Here is a 20,256-nt window from a genome sequence, read left to right as displayed (position 1 = left end):
CCTGATTTGTACCGTCAATGTGGCCCATTGAGGGGGGCCAATATGCTGAAGTGGCCCTCGGTGAAATTGCGTTTGACACCCCTGAACTACTATATGTTGCAGAGAAGTTACTTTTTTTACTTTTCAGTTAGTTTTGCCTCATTTCAAGATATTTCCTCTAGAAACGAGACAAAAATGCTTGGTACGATTTTATGTTTTCGCAGAGTGCTTGCTTGTCCTTCCAACGGACAAAGTTTCCATTTTTCCTGTTCAGATTTGGCCGAGTCTGAATTTGTACAGGAACTGAACCGGTAGTCAGTCAACTAGGTTGACTTTTTCTTAGATCCGGAGAATGTGTGTATCATATTTTGTTTGTTTGTGTGTTTCAGCTAACACAGCCCGGGTGGTGATTGATGTCCAGGATGAGAACGACCACCCACCAGTTTTCACCAGATCTCTTTACATTGGAGGAGTTGCAGAAGATGCCAAAACTTTCACCTCGGTCTTGCAAGTACAGGTGAATAAAAAAAGTCTAAAAGTGGTAATAATTTCTGTCTGCTTTCCGGGTCTTTTGCGTGTGTTTGAAGATTTTAGAAGCACAGTATGTAACAGGATTACCTGATAACATCAACATTTGGTTCTCTTTATCTACTGCTTGAAAAACCTCCCTTTTGCCTATCTGCAAGGAATTTCATATCGTAATGAACAGCTTGTGTGATCCAGTCTCATTAAAATACCTTTCAGCATCCAAAATAAATCACAAAGCCTGTTCCTTTCAAGTCCTATCTTTAAAAAATGTGCAATATGTTTTAATGAAGCTGGATTCCACAAAAGACTCAAACGAGTTCACTTACATAAAAGTCTAGCCTTTGATGTTTAATTATCTTTAAGATCATCCCTGCTTTATTAGACCTTACATGATGACTCTGACATAACAGCCCGAACCCAGATTAAATTAATAGTTTTGTGAGGAAGGGGAGTGTGCTAGCTCCTGTTGCAAACGCAAAAGATTTGTACCAAAGAGAAAAACAAAACAAAAATACTACAGAAAATTGACTGTATATCCAATTTCACTCGTTGAAGCATAATTTTGGACATGAATGTAGGCAACAAATGTCACAAAAGATCTCAGGGTAAGAATGTAAGTTTATGACGCAGCAGGGAAAATCGAGCTGTGTCGGAAACGTCCCTAAACATCCCTCACCAGCCCAAAATGATCCTAACGAAGGGAAATTTTTTACAGGATTTGTTTATTGCGGGTTATATTTCATTTTAAATTTTTTCCTCCAACTTATTTTGATTATTAAATTTGTTGCTTTCATAAACCAGCCATTGGCTGCAGAAAAAGAAATTACATCATTGCAATAGACTAGATATTATGAGACATGAGCAGAAAGGAACAAAGTTTTACGATTTGGATGGAAGTCACTGAAAAAAAATGGATTTCTCAGGAAGAAGGACGTTGTTCTCAAAATAATATTACTGAATGAGTCTGGACTCTGTCCACCATGTATTATGACCATCATCCAAGAAGTTTTTAACAGTCTGCAAACTTGGATCTCTTGTGTCAAATTGTGCATGTGAGGAAGAGATTTTTGCATCACAAAGTTTTTTTTTGTTATTTTTTTTTTAAATACAGAGTTATGCCATGATCTTAAAAATGCAATTAAAGGATGGAAAGCCATAACAGTGTTTTTGGATTCCGGATTATTTCAGCAGGAGATTGAGAAATGACACATGGGCCACCATAGAAAACTACTTTAGTGGAAATTGAAAGCTGTACATGCTTGACAAAGTGTGAGACATCATTTTTGGATGTCCAGTTCTGTACAGTGTTGCTCTGGACATTTGCATGAAGAATTGATCAAAGTTGTACTGCCTGTAGTAGAGACACGACTTTAAGCAGTTCTTCTTACACGTGAATGTTGAATGACGTTAGGATACCAAACGTTGCGTGTGCAAACATTTTGCTTGTGTACTGAACAATGTTTAAAGTTTTATTTGTGTTTATTAGCTGAATCATTTGCTGTGATGCCAACCTTTGAAACATTGTCAAACGTGTCATTTTTACCTCCTTTAAGTCGTCTATGTTGGAACTTATGTTGGCTGAGATAATGTTTTTTATAAATACTCGTGAAAGTTGTTTTTGTCTAGAATAGTGGTGATCACGTCTGACAATTTTGCAGTTAACCTTCTCTCTGTGGGGACAAGAAAACACTTCATACCAACTTTGTGTACATTATGCATACTCATGTCTTCTTGTGGGAAACATGGGGAAGGATGACTAGTCTGACCATGAACCCTCATGAGGATTCAGTCATCACTCATCTACTGATATCCTTCGTATGTAGTTTTCAAACTGCTGCTCCTGATGGCAGCCTTATCACACCTCACAGTCGCTGCTCTGTTTTCCATTACATTCCACAGCAATGCATGACCACCTCGGTCATTAAAACTGCAAAATCAATCTGAGTTCTCAATCTTTTCGTGAAGTTTTTCAGGTTTCCTTTTTTTCTTTCATTATCCGTGCAAACGTCATCAGAGCAGACTGTCATGCCTTTCTGCCGTTCATGTTTAAGTGTCCCTTCAGCTGCCTCTCTGTCCTCTCAGAAATCCTTCCAAGATGCTTTTGGAGCTTATCCTATAAAACCAGTAAAAACATAACGGCTCTGGAGCGGCACGTCTGCATGTCTTCTTGTCGTTCTTCAATCATACAGTTTTACATAAATGTTGTCTGAAACTCCTTTGCTTCAAAGCAGAGGAAAGTGTTAAGAGTTGGTTTTATTGTTTAGATTCTAGTAGCAACATTCCTACAAAACTAAAGTTGCTGTAGGTCTAAAACCATCATTGATCACCAGTTGAAGCGGTCCTGTCAAAAATGCTTTTGTATAGCATTTAGATGCTCACAGAACATTGATTTATTTTGTTTCTTGCACTTCTGGTTTCTAGAGGAACTGGCCAAGATGAGAAGGGTTTTCAGACTATTCTCGAGTCTCTATTTTGTGCCTCCTCTCTTTTGTCCTCCCTCCTGCTGTCAGGGAACAAGTAATCCATTTTAGCACACTGATGGCTTCATTTTTTAAGTTCACCTGGACTAGAGGAAACTGGAGAGATATGGCTTGATGGAGGAGCTGTGATTGAGAAGACACACTTTAATCCTTTTGATTTATTGTATATATCCCATTTTTAAAGCTATGCTGTTTGTTATGTTATGAAAGACAATTGGCAAACGTTTCGAAAGTAAAAATAGGAGCTTAAATCATAACTGCTCATCTTGCAGTACTAAATGAAACAGAATAGCGTATCTAAACAAACAGGCTGATGATGCAGCTGCATGAGTTTAAAAAAACAAGCATGTTTAGTGTGGAGATGATTCATTTTTTATTACCTTATTTTTGTTTTCTATCCCCTTTGTGTTTCCTTATAACCATCCACTTTTGAGGATTAAGACAGTGAGAGGAGGCAGGAGATGAACTACGGATTTAGAAACAGAGGAAAGAGAAAGGCTTAAAGCTTCCCCGGGTTCCAGACAGGTTTTAAATTTTTTTGTGGAGCAGACACAACAAAGGCTGAATGTTGCCAAGTACAGCACTTTTAGGACTCCCAGCTCACACATTAGCGCTGTAATTAAAATTGATGCAGCAGTTTCATCAAAACTTGTGTCCAGTTTCCAGTTTTGTTTCCAGTTAGGAAACAAAACTTATTAGTACTGATGTACTAATAAGTACTGTACATCAGTATCACTTGCACTTATTAGTATCACCTATTATTTACTGTCTAATTCTCTAAAGTGTCAGCTTTAGAGTTGTAAAAGCGTAATGTTGGGGTGTTTTTTGTCAGGTGGATTTTATACTAAATAATCTAAAGTTGGATGACTCAAAGTAGTTTGTTTTCTTTGATCTGTCAAAAGCTTAATGTAAAGACATTTTTCTTAGTTTCCCTAAAAGATGATGAGCTAGTATCCATAATCAGAGCAGAAGCATGCAGCAACTACACTGATTCCAATACTTGACGGGTGCAAAGAGGACCAAGTCGGAACAAGAGGAACACAAATCCAAAAACGATTTCCTCCCCGTGTTACAAACGCACGACATGGCAGCGCTGCTGTGGCCAATAGCTGCCTCCACCATGGAGGCTGGACAGCTGTGTTCCAGTTTGTTGGGATACATATCTAAAAAGTCATTAATGAATCCACATGAAAATTTTACCAGAAGTTGAGCGCGGCCCGGCTGAGAGGCAATTAAGTTTTCATGTTGATCTGGATTTGGAGCTATGAAATTTTCATTCTGACCTGGCAGAGGGAACGCTGTGTCTGGCCGGCTCTTGTTTACCTTTTTGGGATAATTGGCACCGGCCAATTATCCCAGCTTCCATGGTTGATTATTTTCCAAAGCTGGTAAACACATCGGCAGAGCAGCGTTGTTTGTGAGGCTTGTCTGTAAAAATAAGGGAATTTAACTTTACTTTACACGTTTTTAAGTGAAAGTCGGTATGTTTTGGATTGCAGAACATAACTTAACTGGAAAGGTGATCATTATCATGCCGTCATTTACACATTTTGTCTTTTTCAACTGTGATCAGACATGTAAATAAAAATAGTTGTACTATGTTCAGCATAAACAAATATACAAAATGTTTAAGAGAAATATATAAAAAACTGTAAAGTGTATTAATATGTACCATCACACATTTGGGGGTTATAACTGTATGATTACTTCAAAAATACCAGTTAGGGATTTTTTGTTATTATTATTATTGCTACTTAAAGGAGAGACTTTTCAGCTGTTTTCATTAAACACACTTCTTGTTTTTCTATGTCCTTTCCTTCACAGTTATTTTTACCCAGGGATTTTATAAAAGGAGTATGACAGCAAAAGTTGTTTTAGCACAAAAAATGTTAAACAGTTTTTGTTCTTTGTTTTTTTTTTGTTTGTTTGTTTGTTTTTTAAAGTAGGGATACATAAAATCCAGAGTTTTTTCTTTGGAAAATAAATGATTCTGGTACATAAATGGTCCTATCTGAGAGCATCTCACAGGGAGCAGAAAGAATCAACCCCACTGTCAATAATTTTGAATGTTATCAACCAGTTTTATTGCCATGAAACTGAAATGAAACCTCTTGGACTGAAACTCACAGAGAAGAGACTATTAAGGTTGTGGGGGCGGGGAAGACAAAAGAAACACCCTTATGCCATTTTTGCCATTCCACTTTCTGCCACTGGCTGCACATTGATTGACTTCATGGATGAGAGGACGCCCCAGGTACAAGGAAGGCAGCACACGAATGCCGGACTAATTTTTAAAAGCTCATGCATTGTTACACTTTATGTTTATTCAGTCAGGGCAAGCAAAAACAGAACGGATGGCCTGCAGCCATTAAAACGTGACAGAGGCTCCAGTCTGCCTCAGGGCTGCCTCGCTGTCTTGGAAGAACTAAATTTGTCAAAAGAATGTAATCAAAAGATTAGCAAGATTTCTAAAATGTATGTTTTACCTTGTGTCAAAACGGTTATTTCTAAGGCACAAGAGAGCTTCATTATGTATTATGTAGAATAATTCAATATGGCATACTGCAAAGCTACAGCATAGAATAGTGTAGTACAGAAGATATTCTAAATTTCCTTAGCGCTGGTCTGTGTTGGAGTGTTTTACATTGACTTTAGGTTTAAATAGCGTAATTTCTCTTGTCCCTTATCATAAGAAAATAAAATATATATATATATATATATGCATATATATTTCTATCATTGCATTACCTCTGATGTGCTGGGTGTGTGAGAGCTTTGTATGCAATATGCATTTCTGTGCTGTAACACCTTGCTATAAATCATTGTCTGTCTGGGCAGGAGCTGATAGTTAGCCACAATGACAGAATAGATTAATGGATCTGCACACGGCTAGACGAATCAGCTTCCCCCCTGCCGCTTCTTCGTAGTAAAACAAGTGTAAGAGCAAGCTTCATTACATCCTGAAAACTTTCAGGAGATTATTTAAGGGCAAGGAAATGTTTTTGTTCTGAATTAGTTCATAACAATGCAACATTATGAGGACTGCAGATAATGGACTAGATAATGTATAGATAAACCTCTTGACTGTGCTGGTTATTGTGTTTTGTAAATGATGACATTATATGTAATATTGCCAATGTTTTTGCTCGTTTTCCAGGCTGTGGACAAAGACACTGGGAACTACAGCGCCATGGTCTACAGGCTCATCATCCCCCCTCCCACAGGAAAAGAAACTAAAGACAGCAAAGATGGATTTGTCATTGAACCGTACACCGGTGTGGTGAAGACGGCAATCACGTATCGCAACATGAGGAGGTCATATTTCAAATTTGAGGTGGCTGCAACAGACAACTACGGTCAAGGACACAGCAGCAGAGCAGAGATAGTGGTGCGTGTGTGTTTTTATTCTTCAACCTTTTCAGCTGAGACGTGTTTAAAGTGTTCTGCACAAATTAACTAAACATGAATGGCAGAAATTAACTCAGATTATTGGAGACTTTTAACTGTTAGTGAATGAGGATTATTTGGCTAGTATCTCATTTTTTATTTATTAATTGTCACTATGTCGGTAAAGATCTCATTTGTCTCAGGTTCCAATTAAAATGTATCTCATCTAAAGTGTTTTTCTTTTCTAGGTGTCTGTTGTGAACCAGCTGGACATGCAAGTGGTCGTATCAAATGTCCCTCCAACGTATGTTGAAATAAACAAAGATCAGTTGCTCAGGTAACAATGATGTTTTTATCCTTAAATATTTTGCATATTTGTGAAGCATTCAAGTTGTTTTTTTTTATCAGCTAGTAGTAGTTCATACCTCATTGTGTCAGGAGGCACGATCTTGTGATACAATGAGGCACACCAGGCAGCATACCTCAATGTAGCAAAACAGACAGATTAGCTTTTCAAAATAAAATCAACAAGTGTGTATGGTATCCTCACTGGCATGAAGACATTTTTGATCCTCAAAAATAGATGCAAAGTTAGACAAAAGTCAAATATGTAAGCACAACAATTAATATTTGTTGTTTATTCACTGTATTCGACCCTCCATCTTGATTTTCTTGACACTGATTTATGCATAATTACTGTTCAGTTTTCCCAGTGTAGGGTAGGGCTACCTGAAGACATCTAAATATCTCCAACTGAAGAAAGAGGTCACACCATGATGAGGCATTCAGTTGTTGTTTTTTTTCTGATTTAGAGCCATAAATCATCCCATCTTATCCACTTTACAGTCCATTTCAGTTTCTTTTACTTTTGTTCAGCCCAATTAAACCTAGTTTAGTTTCATACAGTCATATTCAATATGCTAGTAAGTATAACATGTCGGTTTTTAAAAAGCTACCTGAATAATAGATTACCATGAGTCAGTAATATGATTCATGGCGTAATGACCAAGAATGGAAGGAAGAACTATGATGAAGCCTGAAGGGAGCAAAAACAGCACAAAGAAACACACGTAACTATGATTCATAATACGACCCAATATCAGTATTTTTTTCAAGGTCTCCCATTTCTCTAAAATAAATTTAAAATCTTTAACCGAGAGGCACTGACCTGAAACAGATAATTAAATTTTTGAGAAAATACTCAGCATGATGATTTTTGCTCAGTTATCTGTTGTTGTTGTTGTGTTTGCTGCCTGTTGTTTCAGCTTAATCCCGTCTCTCGCGCTCTCTTGTGAAACTTTTCCTCATTATCTGAGATTTTCAGAAACATTTTACACGCCGCAAAGCAGCTAAAATATTTGATACCTTATTTTGCTCCAGTGTGATTTGTATCTTCTCTGGCTTAATTTATGCAGAATTATGTCTGTCCACAGTCTGGGAAACACATTTTTACTCATATCTGAAAAGCAAAAACAGCGTTTAGCACTAAACATCCCATGTATTATTCATAATGTGTCATGATATGCATATGTATTCCTTCGTTTGTGCTTTTTTTTTGTGACAATGCACCACAGCTGCACGGTCAGCTCCTGCTTTTGTTTTGGCTTCTACATATAATTTTAATTTATGTGCTTTTACCTCTACAAGCTTCTCCCTTTCACACAGTCACACCACAGCAGGGGAGCTCCTGTGGTGAGCAGATGTTACTGAGGGAGGGGAAAAAAAATAAATTAAAAATCAACATTTAGCAGCACAAGCCTGCACAGCCAGCAGGAGGGGATAAATGCATTTGCAGTGGGGCTGGAGTCCGACGGCTTTGTTTGAATTCAGTTCCACTCAGAAGTTCACACTCATTGTTGGCATTAACTTTGTTTTACATTCATGCTTTTAATGATGCATTTGAACAGTTCCTTTTTTGGGAGGTGAAATCATACAAGAGCTTCAGTGAATGTTAAAACCAACAAGCCAATCATATTTATTGTGGATTTTGTCTGTTCCACTAGTCAGGTTCAAATATATACATACACTCCCACTGAAAAATGGGCTAATTCTCCAATAGCGAGCTGCAGAGGTACAACATTCATGTTGTATTTCTTAAGCCAAAAGAGTCAACAAACTTTTGGCTTAAAGTTGTATCTAGATATTTGACCACTGAGTCAGTTAGATGTCTGGCGTCAACCGAGCTTTTGAACAAAGGACGTTTTTTACTATACAGATTTATAGTAATAAGAATTGCTGAATCTTTTATTCCAAAACGTGTGATATTTAGGATTTTTGTCTTGTTCAAACACTGAGTTGTGCTGTATTCTTCTTTTGTCCCAAAGAAGTTCACAAGATTAATGGATTTAAAATTTTTTCTCCTTAATTAAATTACACCATAGCAGTGAAACCGGCTCTCAGGATGATGCCGTCATCACTATACTTGACAGTTTGTTTTACGAGATCTAAAAGTTTCACCTACACTTCAAAGATTCTTCTTGTCATTCTGGAAAAAAAGAAATGCTCAACATTCTTCACTTATCACAAAAAAAATGAGGTGTTTTCCAAACTCAAATATTTAAATCAAGTATTTTCCATCCTCAGCATTTTGGAACGCTACGTTCAGGAGCAGGTGGTCGGCGCAAAGGTTGTCGTGGAAACCATTGGGCCCCACCGGGATGGCGAAGCGATGGAGATTGAAGATTACACCAAGTCAGATCTCATGATTTATGCCATCGATCCTCTGACAAACAGAGCCATATCTAGACAGGAGCTCTTCAAGTAAGCACCTTACCTGCTACTCAGGAATGAGCAAATGTACTTTATTTCCCCGTTAAGTTATTGGCAAATCTATTTGTTTTGTGCTATATTGGAAAAAAATAAGTACATTCAAGTAAGCTGTTGGACCAGTTGTCTTTTAGGGATCTTAGACCGGAGTGTTTTGGGGTCTTTGATCAGCAAAATGATCACAGAAAAAAATAGTCAGTTTTTATTTTGGTCATTGCTATGTTTTTTTCTATTCTATTGACTTTGCCCCAATAGATGTAATTTGGGTTGGACCCTGAAGTGAAGTCCTTTACATGTTAGTTATTCAAGATTTAGGTCTTCCATTCATTTTGTAAGATAACTGTGTGTAAAGGATGTTTTTGTAAGAACATCATTTTCATTGATATACAAATTATAAGTGAAAAAAGTTTAAAGTAACAATGCATATGAATACTTTTGCAAGACACTGTAATTAAAACTAAAATACCATTTCACATAGTTAGATGTTTTGTACTCTGTTAAAGTGCGTTTTTGTCAAATTTAAATATGTACAGTTTGCCTTCAGATTCAAATATACAACAGTTTTAATTTCAGACACATTTCTGGTATTATTGTGGTCTATATTCACACCATTCATGAGGAGAGAAAAAACATATTCCATCTTTTTTTAATTAAAAATATTTCAAGCAGGCTCACCCACCGAGCTGATGAGCAGGCTCTAGTTAGCAGAACTAGTCTTGGCTGTTAAATAACCAGATTTAAATACAAAACCGTGACAACAGCAGCGTGTTTCTCGTTTAAAGGTTTCTCGATGGGAAACTATTGGACATCAACAAAGAGTTCCAGCCGTTCCTCCCTCCTGGTGGCCGGATTCTGGAAATCAGAACCCCCGAAGTGGTGGCCAGCGTAAAGAAAGCTGTGCACAGCGTTGGCTACACAGAGGGGGCACTCTTGGCTCTGGCTGTTATCATCATCGTCTGCTGTGTTCCCGCTATTTTAATTGTCATTATCACATACAGACAGTAAGTATCGTTTTATTTGTGCGTATTTGCAGTAAAACCGACACTGTAATCTTAAGCAATTCAGACAGAAAGACACATCTGCAAATTCCAATTGGTTTATGTATGAACAAATCCCCATAAATAGACAGGAACTAACAATAATCTGATCCTATTGTTAGGATCAGATTATTGATCCTAACAATAGGATCAGGTTATTACCTGGGAACTCAGGTAATAACCTGAGTTCCCAGGTTATTACCTGGGAACTCAGTGCTGTAAGTTATAGCTAATGGTAATATGCAATTTGGCTTTGCTGTTGTGTCTTCTGATAGGGTTCATTCATCACGATGAACACAGACACTGCAGTTTATTTGGAATTAGTCCAAGAGTCACCATCCTCCTGCACGTATTGATCCACAGCTAAAAATACTCTTTTAAAATATGCCTCACTCTTTAGGTACAAACAACCTGACAGCCGTTTGAGGGCCATACTGGGCCTTTTGTAATATTTGGAATTAAAATGAAATTGCTGTAATTACTGAAGGCTGTGTTTGAGCAGACACATCGTCAGTTGGGCAAGTCACTGCCCCAGATGATTCGGCATGGCAGCCTGCTCCATAGTGCCAGTTGTAATAGTTTGTTTAGCTAACTCCACCATGAAAGCTATTAAATTCCCCGAAATGCATATAAACAGCTGTGCATACACAAATAAATTGGATCTGGTCTTCTCCTGCTGAGAAACACACAAATAAACCGGCAGAGGAGTGGAGATCTGTGGAGGGGAGGGGATGATAATCATTATCATGATAATCACTATTATCTGTTGCTAAATGACTTTAATGAAGAGCAATTGCACGACTTTGCTCGTAAATTACGATAAGTAAATTTGGCTAACAAAAGATGCCGCGTGATTTATGCTCCAAATAATCCCAATCTTTCTCTCTCTGTCTCTCATCTGCTGCGTGATCTGCCGCTTCCAGATTCAAAGAGTGAGTACCCGCTTTTATACTCCCCTGATCATATTAATGTCATAGCCGTCCCAGACACTTTTCACTGTGATTAATCAGCTGAGTTTCATTGGACTATGAAATGGATGAGTTCAGAAGTGGCTGTGAAACAAGGGGGACAGCAGGCAATCAAAGAAATGAATCCTGAAGAACTCTGAGATTGATTCAGGGTTTCCACGCCGTCTGAGATGGTCTGGGAAAAGAATTGGACTTTAAATTAGGCACTTTTCTGGAGAAGAAAACAAATAAAGAGTGAATGTGCATTTCCAGAATGTCCTTCCTTGTTCAGCTGTTCAGTACTAGTTTTTGTCCATCTTTCATTTCCATCTGTCATCCATCCAAACATTTGAATGAGATTTTATGGCTCTAGAATCCAATGTCACTTTTTAAAATGGGCTTTGGCAGCTCCTCCAACTTTAGGGAGACTATTTTACATATTCACTCTGTGTGAAACTGCACTGCATTTAATTCAGTTCATAGATTTTGATGATGTTCTCCATTTTAACTGGCTTGGGGGAGCAACAGAGGTGATCAGCCGGTTTATCGTTAAAGCCAGAGCTGCCGCTGCATTCGGCTATATCTGGTATAATCAGCGAACTACAGTAATTAATGCTACATTTTAAATCAACTATATCCTACTGGTAGTTACATTATGAACTCAGCCTGGTAAACTTGTTAGTAATCAACATTTCCGCTTTTACGTAAACCATTTCATCAACCTGGATGTTTGTAGCCCAGCTCCTCAAGTCCGGCCGGGCAGCTCACTCAGTGACCAGACAGTCACAATAAATCACAGTTTCTGTTTAGAGTTTTAGATGAGAGATCTAATCATTCAAAATTTCACTGACAGACAAATTACTAAGCAGACCTGCTGGTCACCAGAGCCCTGACACAGGGAGTCCTGGGGTCCTGGTTTTCAATTAGAAATATATCACAGCAACAGACACGGAGCAACCAAAGTGACACTCAGCTCAGGTCAGAGAAAACACAGAATGGAAACTAAAAACAAACGCTAAAATTTGACTAGAAATAGAAGCAGGCAACAGCATAAAAAGATCTGAGATTTTCCAGAAGCAAATCAAAGAATAAAGACAATATGAAATATGAACAAAACATTCGTTTTTCTTTATTTAGGAGTGATAGAAAGCTATAACCATTATAGCACAAGATGACTCAGAAATGCATTTCCTCAGATGGCTGGGCAAAACAAAGAACCGTAATATAACATAAAATGGATCTGTAAGCATATCTATGCTTTTAGAAAATAAGGTGAGAAACCATCTGCAAGATGTTTGAAGAGCTGAAACCGATGCTGATGATGCTGACATGCTGGTCTTCTCGATTTTATTTCAGCATTTAAGCAACAAAAATCTGTCTGTGTGGTTTGAGGTTAGCTTTACAGATTGATTTTGAATAGTCAGGCGGCAGGATTTCGATCGTTATTCTTTCACCTAATATGTTTTGTTCTGGAAATCATGACATTGTAGGCTGTGAGCTTAGGATCTCCTGGAAGAAAACCTGAAATAGTTCAAGTAGTAGCATCAGGTTTTGTTCTAGTTTTTGGCATCTGCACAGCGGGATGCCCCCATCACCGTCTCCGTCAGGATGGTGATCATCTTCAGGGTGTTTTGCAGTTACTTTTCCACCGTGCATAACATTTTTCTTGGAGGTCAAAAAGTTTAGCGCTTGTCTCATTTGACCACAGAAGTCTCTTTTATATATTTGCTGTGTCCCTATGCGGTTGGAGGTTTAACTGGAAATTCTTATGGCCGTACATCAACAGTGTTGTTCTTGTCAATGATCCATGTATCAGTTTCATTCCAGGCTTTGTGTTGTAGCATGATAAAAATGTGAAAAGGTTAAATGTTGCTACATTTAATCGAAGAAGTATTCTTTACTACCTCTGATGAGCCGAACGATCGTGAACGATTGTTCCAGCATTACTCCACTTTGTGGAGTCATGGTTTTCCTCTAGACTTTTAGTGTTTTTTTTTTCATAGTTGGTGTTTTGTATTTGCTTCTGTGACCAGGAGACAAGCAGAGTGTGCCAAAACAGCCCGCATCCAGATGGCACTGCCAACAGGCAAACCCGGGGGAGGCACTGCCAACAACCTGTACGAGGAGCTCGGTGACAACGCCATGTAAGTGAAGTGTGAAAGTGGCATTTACATTAACGAGTCAAAGCAGAGCCATTAGCTCACACTTTCAAGGCCATTATGCTCCAGAGTTTGGCAGTGTGACAGCTTCCATTGCTTTGTAGTGTCTCCGTGCGCAGTTCCACATTTCCTGCATTTTTTTAAGTGACTATGAAAGATGCTACCACAATAACAACTGCAGGCCTCATTTTTCTTATAAGCAAGTGATTCTTCACAAAACCAAAGTTGGAAGCAAGCCACTTATTTGCATAGAAGTTGGAAATTTAGGAAGAGAAATGTGTCTTCTGTTAAGTGCCTTCCAAATGCTAAGTGTTTAGCATTTTGTTTCTCTATAATCAAAAAGTTCAAGACTTTTTTATTGGAGTTTTATGTGATGGACCAACAAAACGCTGTGCATAATTGTAAAGTGAAAGCGTCAGTGTTCAGAAACTCCTTACATTTGGAATGTTGAAAACTCAGATGTGTGTTTTTGTTTGGTCAATCTGAGTCGATACTTTGTATTTACCCTTTCTCTTTGCATCTTTGACAAAACTGTATCTATACGCCCTCTTTACTTTTTAATTCGACTTGGTAGGTTTTGCTACATGCGGAGAGTGTTTAATAATACTTATGTTGTGTTCTTCTGTAAAGATCTTTCGAAAAAAGATTTTTTGGGGGGCACAGGGAGACCTTACATCATGCTCAAGGCCACCAAGCAGAATGCCTTTTTGTTTGTTGTTTTTTTAGGATTGTTGAAACTCAACTCATGTAGATAAAATATTAACACATTTTCCTAAACCTAACTTTCCTACTTTTTGGCATTCTTATCCAGACCTGGAACATGATAAAACCAAATCCCATTGTTTTCAAGGCTGTGTGGGGACCGTGTGCATAGCCCCACAAAAACAGCAGGCAGTGCTTGGATAGTTTATTTATAATTCTTCTCAGATGCTGAGGAGAAGTTGAGAGGAATTCTTATCAGCATTACATGCATCGCTAGTTTCCTGTCTGTCCTTGATATGCCTCCACATTCCTATTAACATGAGAGCAATTCATATGCAAGATGGTGAAAACTATCTCCAAATGACAAGCGGGGTGTGTGTTTGTGTCTGCTCATGTGAAATGACTAAAGCCTATGTGATCCTTTGAAAAATGTATGCGGAATGGAACTTGGATATAAGATAATTGATATAAATGCAGCTTGTAATTTATAAAGACCACCTTGGGCAAAAATTAATTCTGCTGATAAGCTGCACAGCGTATTTAATTGTGGTGGGATGATGTTTTACTGCAAGCAGGAGTGTTTGCAGAGAAGGGAGTTTGAGGGGTTCTGTGAAATCCTTGTGTGCTCTGTGGTTTTGCCATCCGTTAGGGACTGAATCTCTAAAATGTATAAAAGCTGACAAAATGCAAATTATAGCACATTTACAACTGAGTCTATAACAAAGGTCTTGAAGAGGTTAAAGCCTTTCTTTTCACTTCTTTTAGTTCGTCTCTTTGCACGGTTATATTTCAATGTCAGTATTTAAATTTACATAGAGGAAATAATGTTTTCCATCAGCTTCTGTTAGCTGCATTATAAAGGAGTTATAGGTTTTAATGTAAAGTCCAAACATATAAAAAGATTCATCAAAAGGGAGTATTATCAAAAAATGTAAAAATCACGGTTTGCAAAATCATGAATGCTGAACAAATAAACGTAAAAACTCAGAAGGGAGCAAATTTGCATCCCTTGATGTTGAGGTCACTGAGAAAGGTTTTTTTTGTTGTTTTTTTTTGCTAGTTCTTTTTTTGGGTATCTAAAGTAATTGTTTTCATAGCTTTCATTAAAAAAGTAAACACATTTTGTGAAACATTCACTTTGTCTCATCCGTGAAGTAAAAGTGCAGCTTATGAGCCGTGCCTCTTGCACCCTTTGCATGACTATTGGGAGGAAAGGTGTAAAATTTACAGTGCCACAGACGAACGGAGTAAGGTACATGTGACATGACACTGCTGTCTGGGGTTTTGCTTTTTTTTTTGTTCATGCTTAATTAGCACCTGACCATCTGGAGGTGAACCTTCAATGCATTATAAACAGCCTGGCTGCCCCAGCTATTTAGATAATTATTAGCTGGACCTTGTGTACATTTTGTAGCAGTGGAACATATCTGCAATTACCCATGATGTCTGTCTCTGATGTTGCAAAATTCTGAGTTTTTCAACATGTTCAAACTGTCCATCACAGGCAGACTAAGGTGGAGCTCAAATTGGGTTTGCTTCAGGATCAGATGCATAAAATTGTGCTTCTAGAGTGTTATTTACTTAAAGCTGCAAAGCTGTGATGGAAGCATTGCAAAGACATCCCTTTCAAAGTGATTTTAAGTAAACTGGATGTGCGTTTCCAGTTTAACATTACCTATCAATCTTCCACAGCAGCTAAGACAGGAGCGGTTCATATAGTAAATGCCTACTTAGAATATCTATAAAGATCTGCTTTGCTAAATCTGTTTCTGAACTTCAGCTACATTTCATATCCAACTGACATTACGCAGAAAATTTGCCTCTGAATTAAACCGTTTGCCCTTTATTATCAACAGATAATAGAATGATCAGGTATTATGGAAAAATATATACATATATAGAGAAATCAACTACACCCCTCCAGTCATAGAAACACAATAAGAGCCAAGTGAGAAAGCGACAAAGCATATTGGTACTGTTTTTTTTTTTTGTCTCACTGTGAAATGAAATGTCATGCCTAATGCTAACTGTAGAACAATCATGATTCATTATATTATTATTTTTTTACCGAGCTGTTCTTATGTCATTGTTTTTCTTGTTCAGATGCTCTAATTATGTGATAAGGCAAAGTCAGTTGTTTAAAGCTCTTTTAGAACGTGCCATGTTGTAAACACATTTTTCAGTTACATATAATAACCTATTATTAACCTAATTTTAACCTATTCTCAGCAGCCATGTGTTTAAGAAAGGTGTCGTCCAGGAGAAGTTTGGCTTTATTCTGAATTGCTGTCTCTTTTCTGAAGCTTCTGAGAACTTTCTTTGTTTTTTCTTTATCAACGGCTCACTTTCTTTTTTTTTTCCTTTCCTCTTTTCTGTTTCTATTGTTACACATTTATTCATGGCTAAAAGACAAAAGTAAGACATCAATGTTGTTTTGCTTCTGTGGCTAGTTTAAGAGAGTGAAATTCTTGCTGTGGCTAGTTTTGTGTCCGTGCTCGTTAAGTGATTTTTGTTAGCAGAAAAAGTAGAAGGATGTCAGGTCATAGAGTAAAGCTTGTTTCTCTCTTACCAAGTTACAGATTGCAACCCCTTTTGAAGTGCTGTTCTCTTTCTTACATATATGAGAAGCCAGTTATGTGTCATGACAAATGAAGAATGCAAATTTGTTATCTTGAATGAACAGGTCGCAGTGCCCAGTGGAGAACATGATCAGCTTTTGTTGTTGTAAAATTTGCATACAGTGCCTTGCTTTTGCAAGTATTCATACTTTTTGAACAATTCCATGTTTCTTGGCATCACAAAGACCAAGGAACACAGTAGACAGTTATGCATAAATACTAAAAAAAAGGATTAGGTTATTAAATAATGTTCCCAGACTTTGAACATCTCATGTGAGTAAGGGACAGTATTATGTATTTTCCAGCCACATAGAGCAATTTTATAGCACAATCCAGCAACTACACTGGCTTCAGTTGTTATAAAAATGCTGTATATGTCAAACATGACTTAAAAGAAATTCAACTTTGTAATTTGACACCTTGAAATTTAAGTAAATATAAGGGCGATGACATTTTGGTCAGATAAAAAAAAGAAAAAAGAAACACTTACCACCTAATGCACGCCTTCCCCGTGGTACGACATGGTGGTAAGAACATTAAAACGTGGGGATACTTTAATTTGTCAGGCACAAGTAAAGTGGTCAGACTGTAAGTGAAAGAGAATGGAGCTACGTACAGGGCAATCCTAGAAGAAAACCTATTAGAGGCTCCAGAAGACTTGAGATTGTCCTGGAGGTTCACTTTTAAACAGGACAAGGACCATAAACTTACAGCCAGAGTTAATACAGAATGGTTAAAATCAAAGCATTTTTATGTGCATGTTAGAATGGCCCAGTCCAAGTTCAGATATAAATGCAACTGAGAATTTCTGGCAAGGATCATGACTGTGTCCATCCTTGAGGGCTTTAATAAAAAAATAAAATAAAAACTGTCTTGAAAATGTCAGTTCACAATGTGTTAGTCTATTTAATAAAATCTGAATAAAATACCTCTATTCTTCTAATTTAAAATCTAAAATTATATTAAAAGCTTGAGGGCTATGAAACTTGTCATTACTTTTTTTACTGTAAGGAACCCTAATCTAAAGTCTGTTGTCAGTACATGTGTATGCTCACACATAAGCATACAGTGTCCTGGTAGTCTGCTGACCAACACATTTAATTTTGTGATTTGCATTACTGCTCCTTTTTCAAAAATGCCCTTTTCTTTCTCTGCTATATCCTTTAGAGTTTACTGTCATCATTCCTTTTCATTAATTCCCACCTACATTGTTTTTAATTCTTTGTTCCTCCCTGCATTTCATCTTCTGTCTCATTTTTTTTCTCCTTCAATCCATCTATCAGCCGTTCAAACCACGGTGGCGGTCGCAGCAGCATTGGCAGCTTAGACGAAAGCGACCGCCAGCGCCTGATCTCGGACTTTGCCACACGAGCCATCGCCGCCCATCGCCAGTGTCTCGCAAATGGAGGGGTGCTCAACAAACTCCCCAAATCTGAGTCCAACATCACTTTTCTGTCGGACGAAAACCCCCTAACTACCAAGAATCCCATCTACCATGAGGATGGAACCTTAAGTAGCCCTGAAAACCTTGGAAGCAACCAGAGGAGGAGAGACCTTCTTGGGAATTTTTCCCCTTCTAGGAGACGACTTCGAGACGCCTGGCTGAGGCTCAGCTCACCCGGATGTGACTTGCGATTTGGGGGATACAACGGCACCGACAGTGGGTGGGGATCAGGAAGTGGACACAGCTGGACTCTCCCATCAAGGTTGCATCGAAAGGAAATGTATGATGCTTTGAGGCGGCAGGTGGTGATGGACCCTGTGCAGTGGGAACATGAGCTTCTGAAGGCTGAATTCAAGGAGAGCAAAGACGCTGGTCTGGATTCGGGCTTTGAACACGGATTGGATTCAGATGTGATGGGAAGCCCTAGTCTTGAGCCAAAGCTGACAGTGAAGGAACAAGCCAGACAGTTTGAGCAACAGGCACTCCAGGAAATGAAACAACGGCAAAGCAGAGATTCCAGAGGCTCACTGTCTTCTGACATCCTACTTTCTGCAATCACAGACACTCCCCAGCATCAGAAGTACAGCCCTTCCCACAATGCTCCAGCTCCTCAGATTATGGAAGGTCCTCCGAGTATCATTGTGACTCAGAGTGATGGAGGCAGCCCTCCGCCGAGTCACAAGCCGACACCTCCTGTACTAAGGCGATTTGGAGCAAATTTAACTGGAAATCACATTGCAGAGGAAAGACTTCAGGTACATTTGGAGGTGATACCAGATCCACCTTCAACACCTCCACCACCACCTCCATCACCACCACCACCACCACCTCCCAGCTCTGCTCCTCCTCCCCCTCCTTCATCTCCACCTCTAAGTAACACTTCCATCCCTCCTGCCTCTCCAGCTCCATCTAACTCCGCCCCTAATGGTGCTTCCACTCCTCCGCCTCCTCCTCCTCCCCCACCACTTCCGCCTCCACCTCTGCCGCCTCCTGTATCTCCCTCGCTTGTGCGTCCGTCCACGTTTGTCCTCCCCACTCTCTCGGAGGCGCCCGTGCTGCGGCCCGTGTCTCTCCGGGCGCCGCCGCTGCCCGTTCACACGGAGCCCGAGCCTCCCCGGAAAGAGCTGAAGGGAATCTTAAAGAACATCCAAAACATAGCAGACATCGAGAAGTCTGTGGCCAACATGTTCAGCCAGATAGACCAGAAACAGATTCCACTCAAAAAGGTCATGAAGAGCCGGGCTTCTGTGGACTCTCTGGATTCTCTTGACTCTTTGGACATGTTGGCGGTTGGGGGAGAGCCAGAACAGAGAGGAGATGGAGGAGGAGGAGAAGGAAGAGGAGGCGAGGGAGAGAATAACTCCTCCATTCGACACATTCCAAACCCGAACATGAACTCTATTGTGGAGGAGCTTGAGAAGCGCTTTCCCTCTCAATCTACTATGCTCTAGCCTTTACATTTTTGTGAAGGGTGTAGTTACATAAACTTTTAAGCAAACTAAAATAAAATTCCTCTCTTCCTATTTGACGCAAGAAGATATAAGCTGAAAATGAGGGGGGAAGAGTTTAGATGTCTTTTAGTTACCTCAAGGAAACTTGTTTTATATGCACATAAATTGCATCCCTGTTGATACCAATTCATGTTCCAGCCAATGTTATTCTTATCAAAATCTGTAAGGTTTGAGTTGCTTTTAACACTGAATTAAGCTTCTGAACAAGTCCAGTTCTGGTGAAATGAATCTGCCAGGAACACACCAAGACAGCTATGCTTTAATATTTTAATCTTTCTTAATTGAATCTTTACTTTAGTCCTTCTACAGGGCAGAGCAGGTGACACAAGTGTCAATTACTCTACTCTATTGGAACTTGCAAAAGAAAAACTTTAATAGTAAAGACTAAAGACTTAACTTGAACTCGTGGTCTGAGACTTGAATTTCATGAACAGCCATTTATTCTCATATAATCAGGTGTGCAAGCTGGCTGGCTTAATCCAAACCCTCCACTTTTGACGGTTTACATGCATGTTCTGTGAAAAGGTCTAAGAATTCATTGCTTTCTGTTCATGCTTACTCTAGCTTTATAGTTGCAACCAAATAGATTTATGTCAACCAAAACAACTTCAGGATATTTGGTAACACTTTATTTGAAGGGGGGTGAATAAGACTGTCATGACACTGTCATAAACATGACATAACACATGCCATGAACA

General features: G+C 38.8%; 1 protein-coding gene across 4 annotated transcripts in view; it reads left to right on the top strand.

Moving 5' to 3' along the window:
* Nucleotides 1–20,256, top strand: part of LOC103151212 (protocadherin-15-like) — a 196,638-nt gene that overhangs the window by 152,274 nt on the left and 24,108 nt on the right. For 3 of the 4 annotated variants that reach the window (XM_016681248.1, XM_016681247.1, XM_016681249.1), the window contains exons 28-34: nucleotides 369–496; nucleotides 6,145–6,375; nucleotides 6,623–6,711; nucleotides 8,958–9,134; nucleotides 9,923–10,141; nucleotides 11,101–11,109; nucleotides 13,158–13,268. In XM_016681248.1, the coding sequence (XP_016536734.1) occupies nucleotides 369–496; nucleotides 6,145–6,375; nucleotides 6,623–6,711; nucleotides 8,958–9,134; nucleotides 9,923–10,141; nucleotides 11,101–11,109; nucleotides 13,158–13,268 (964 nt within the window). Of the gene's footprint in view, nucleotides 1–368; nucleotides 497–6,144; nucleotides 6,376–6,622; nucleotides 6,712–8,957; nucleotides 9,135–9,922; nucleotides 10,142–11,100; nucleotides 11,110–13,157; nucleotides 13,269–16,394; nucleotides 16,401–17,886; nucleotides 20,172–20,256 lie in introns of those variants that run through there. The other variant, XM_016681246.1, reaches the window with a different exon arrangement.

This window comes from Poecilia formosa, unplaced genomic scaffold, assembly GCF_000485575.1.
Source record: "Poecilia formosa unplaced genomic scaffold, Poecilia_formosa-5.1.2 Scaffold274, whole genome shotgun sequence".
NCBI lineage: Eukaryota > Metazoa > Chordata > Actinopteri > Cyprinodontiformes > Poeciliidae > Poecilia > Poecilia formosa.
The sequence above is the reverse complement of the archived record's forward strand: the minus strand, read 5'-3'. Positions and strand labels throughout refer to the sequence as shown.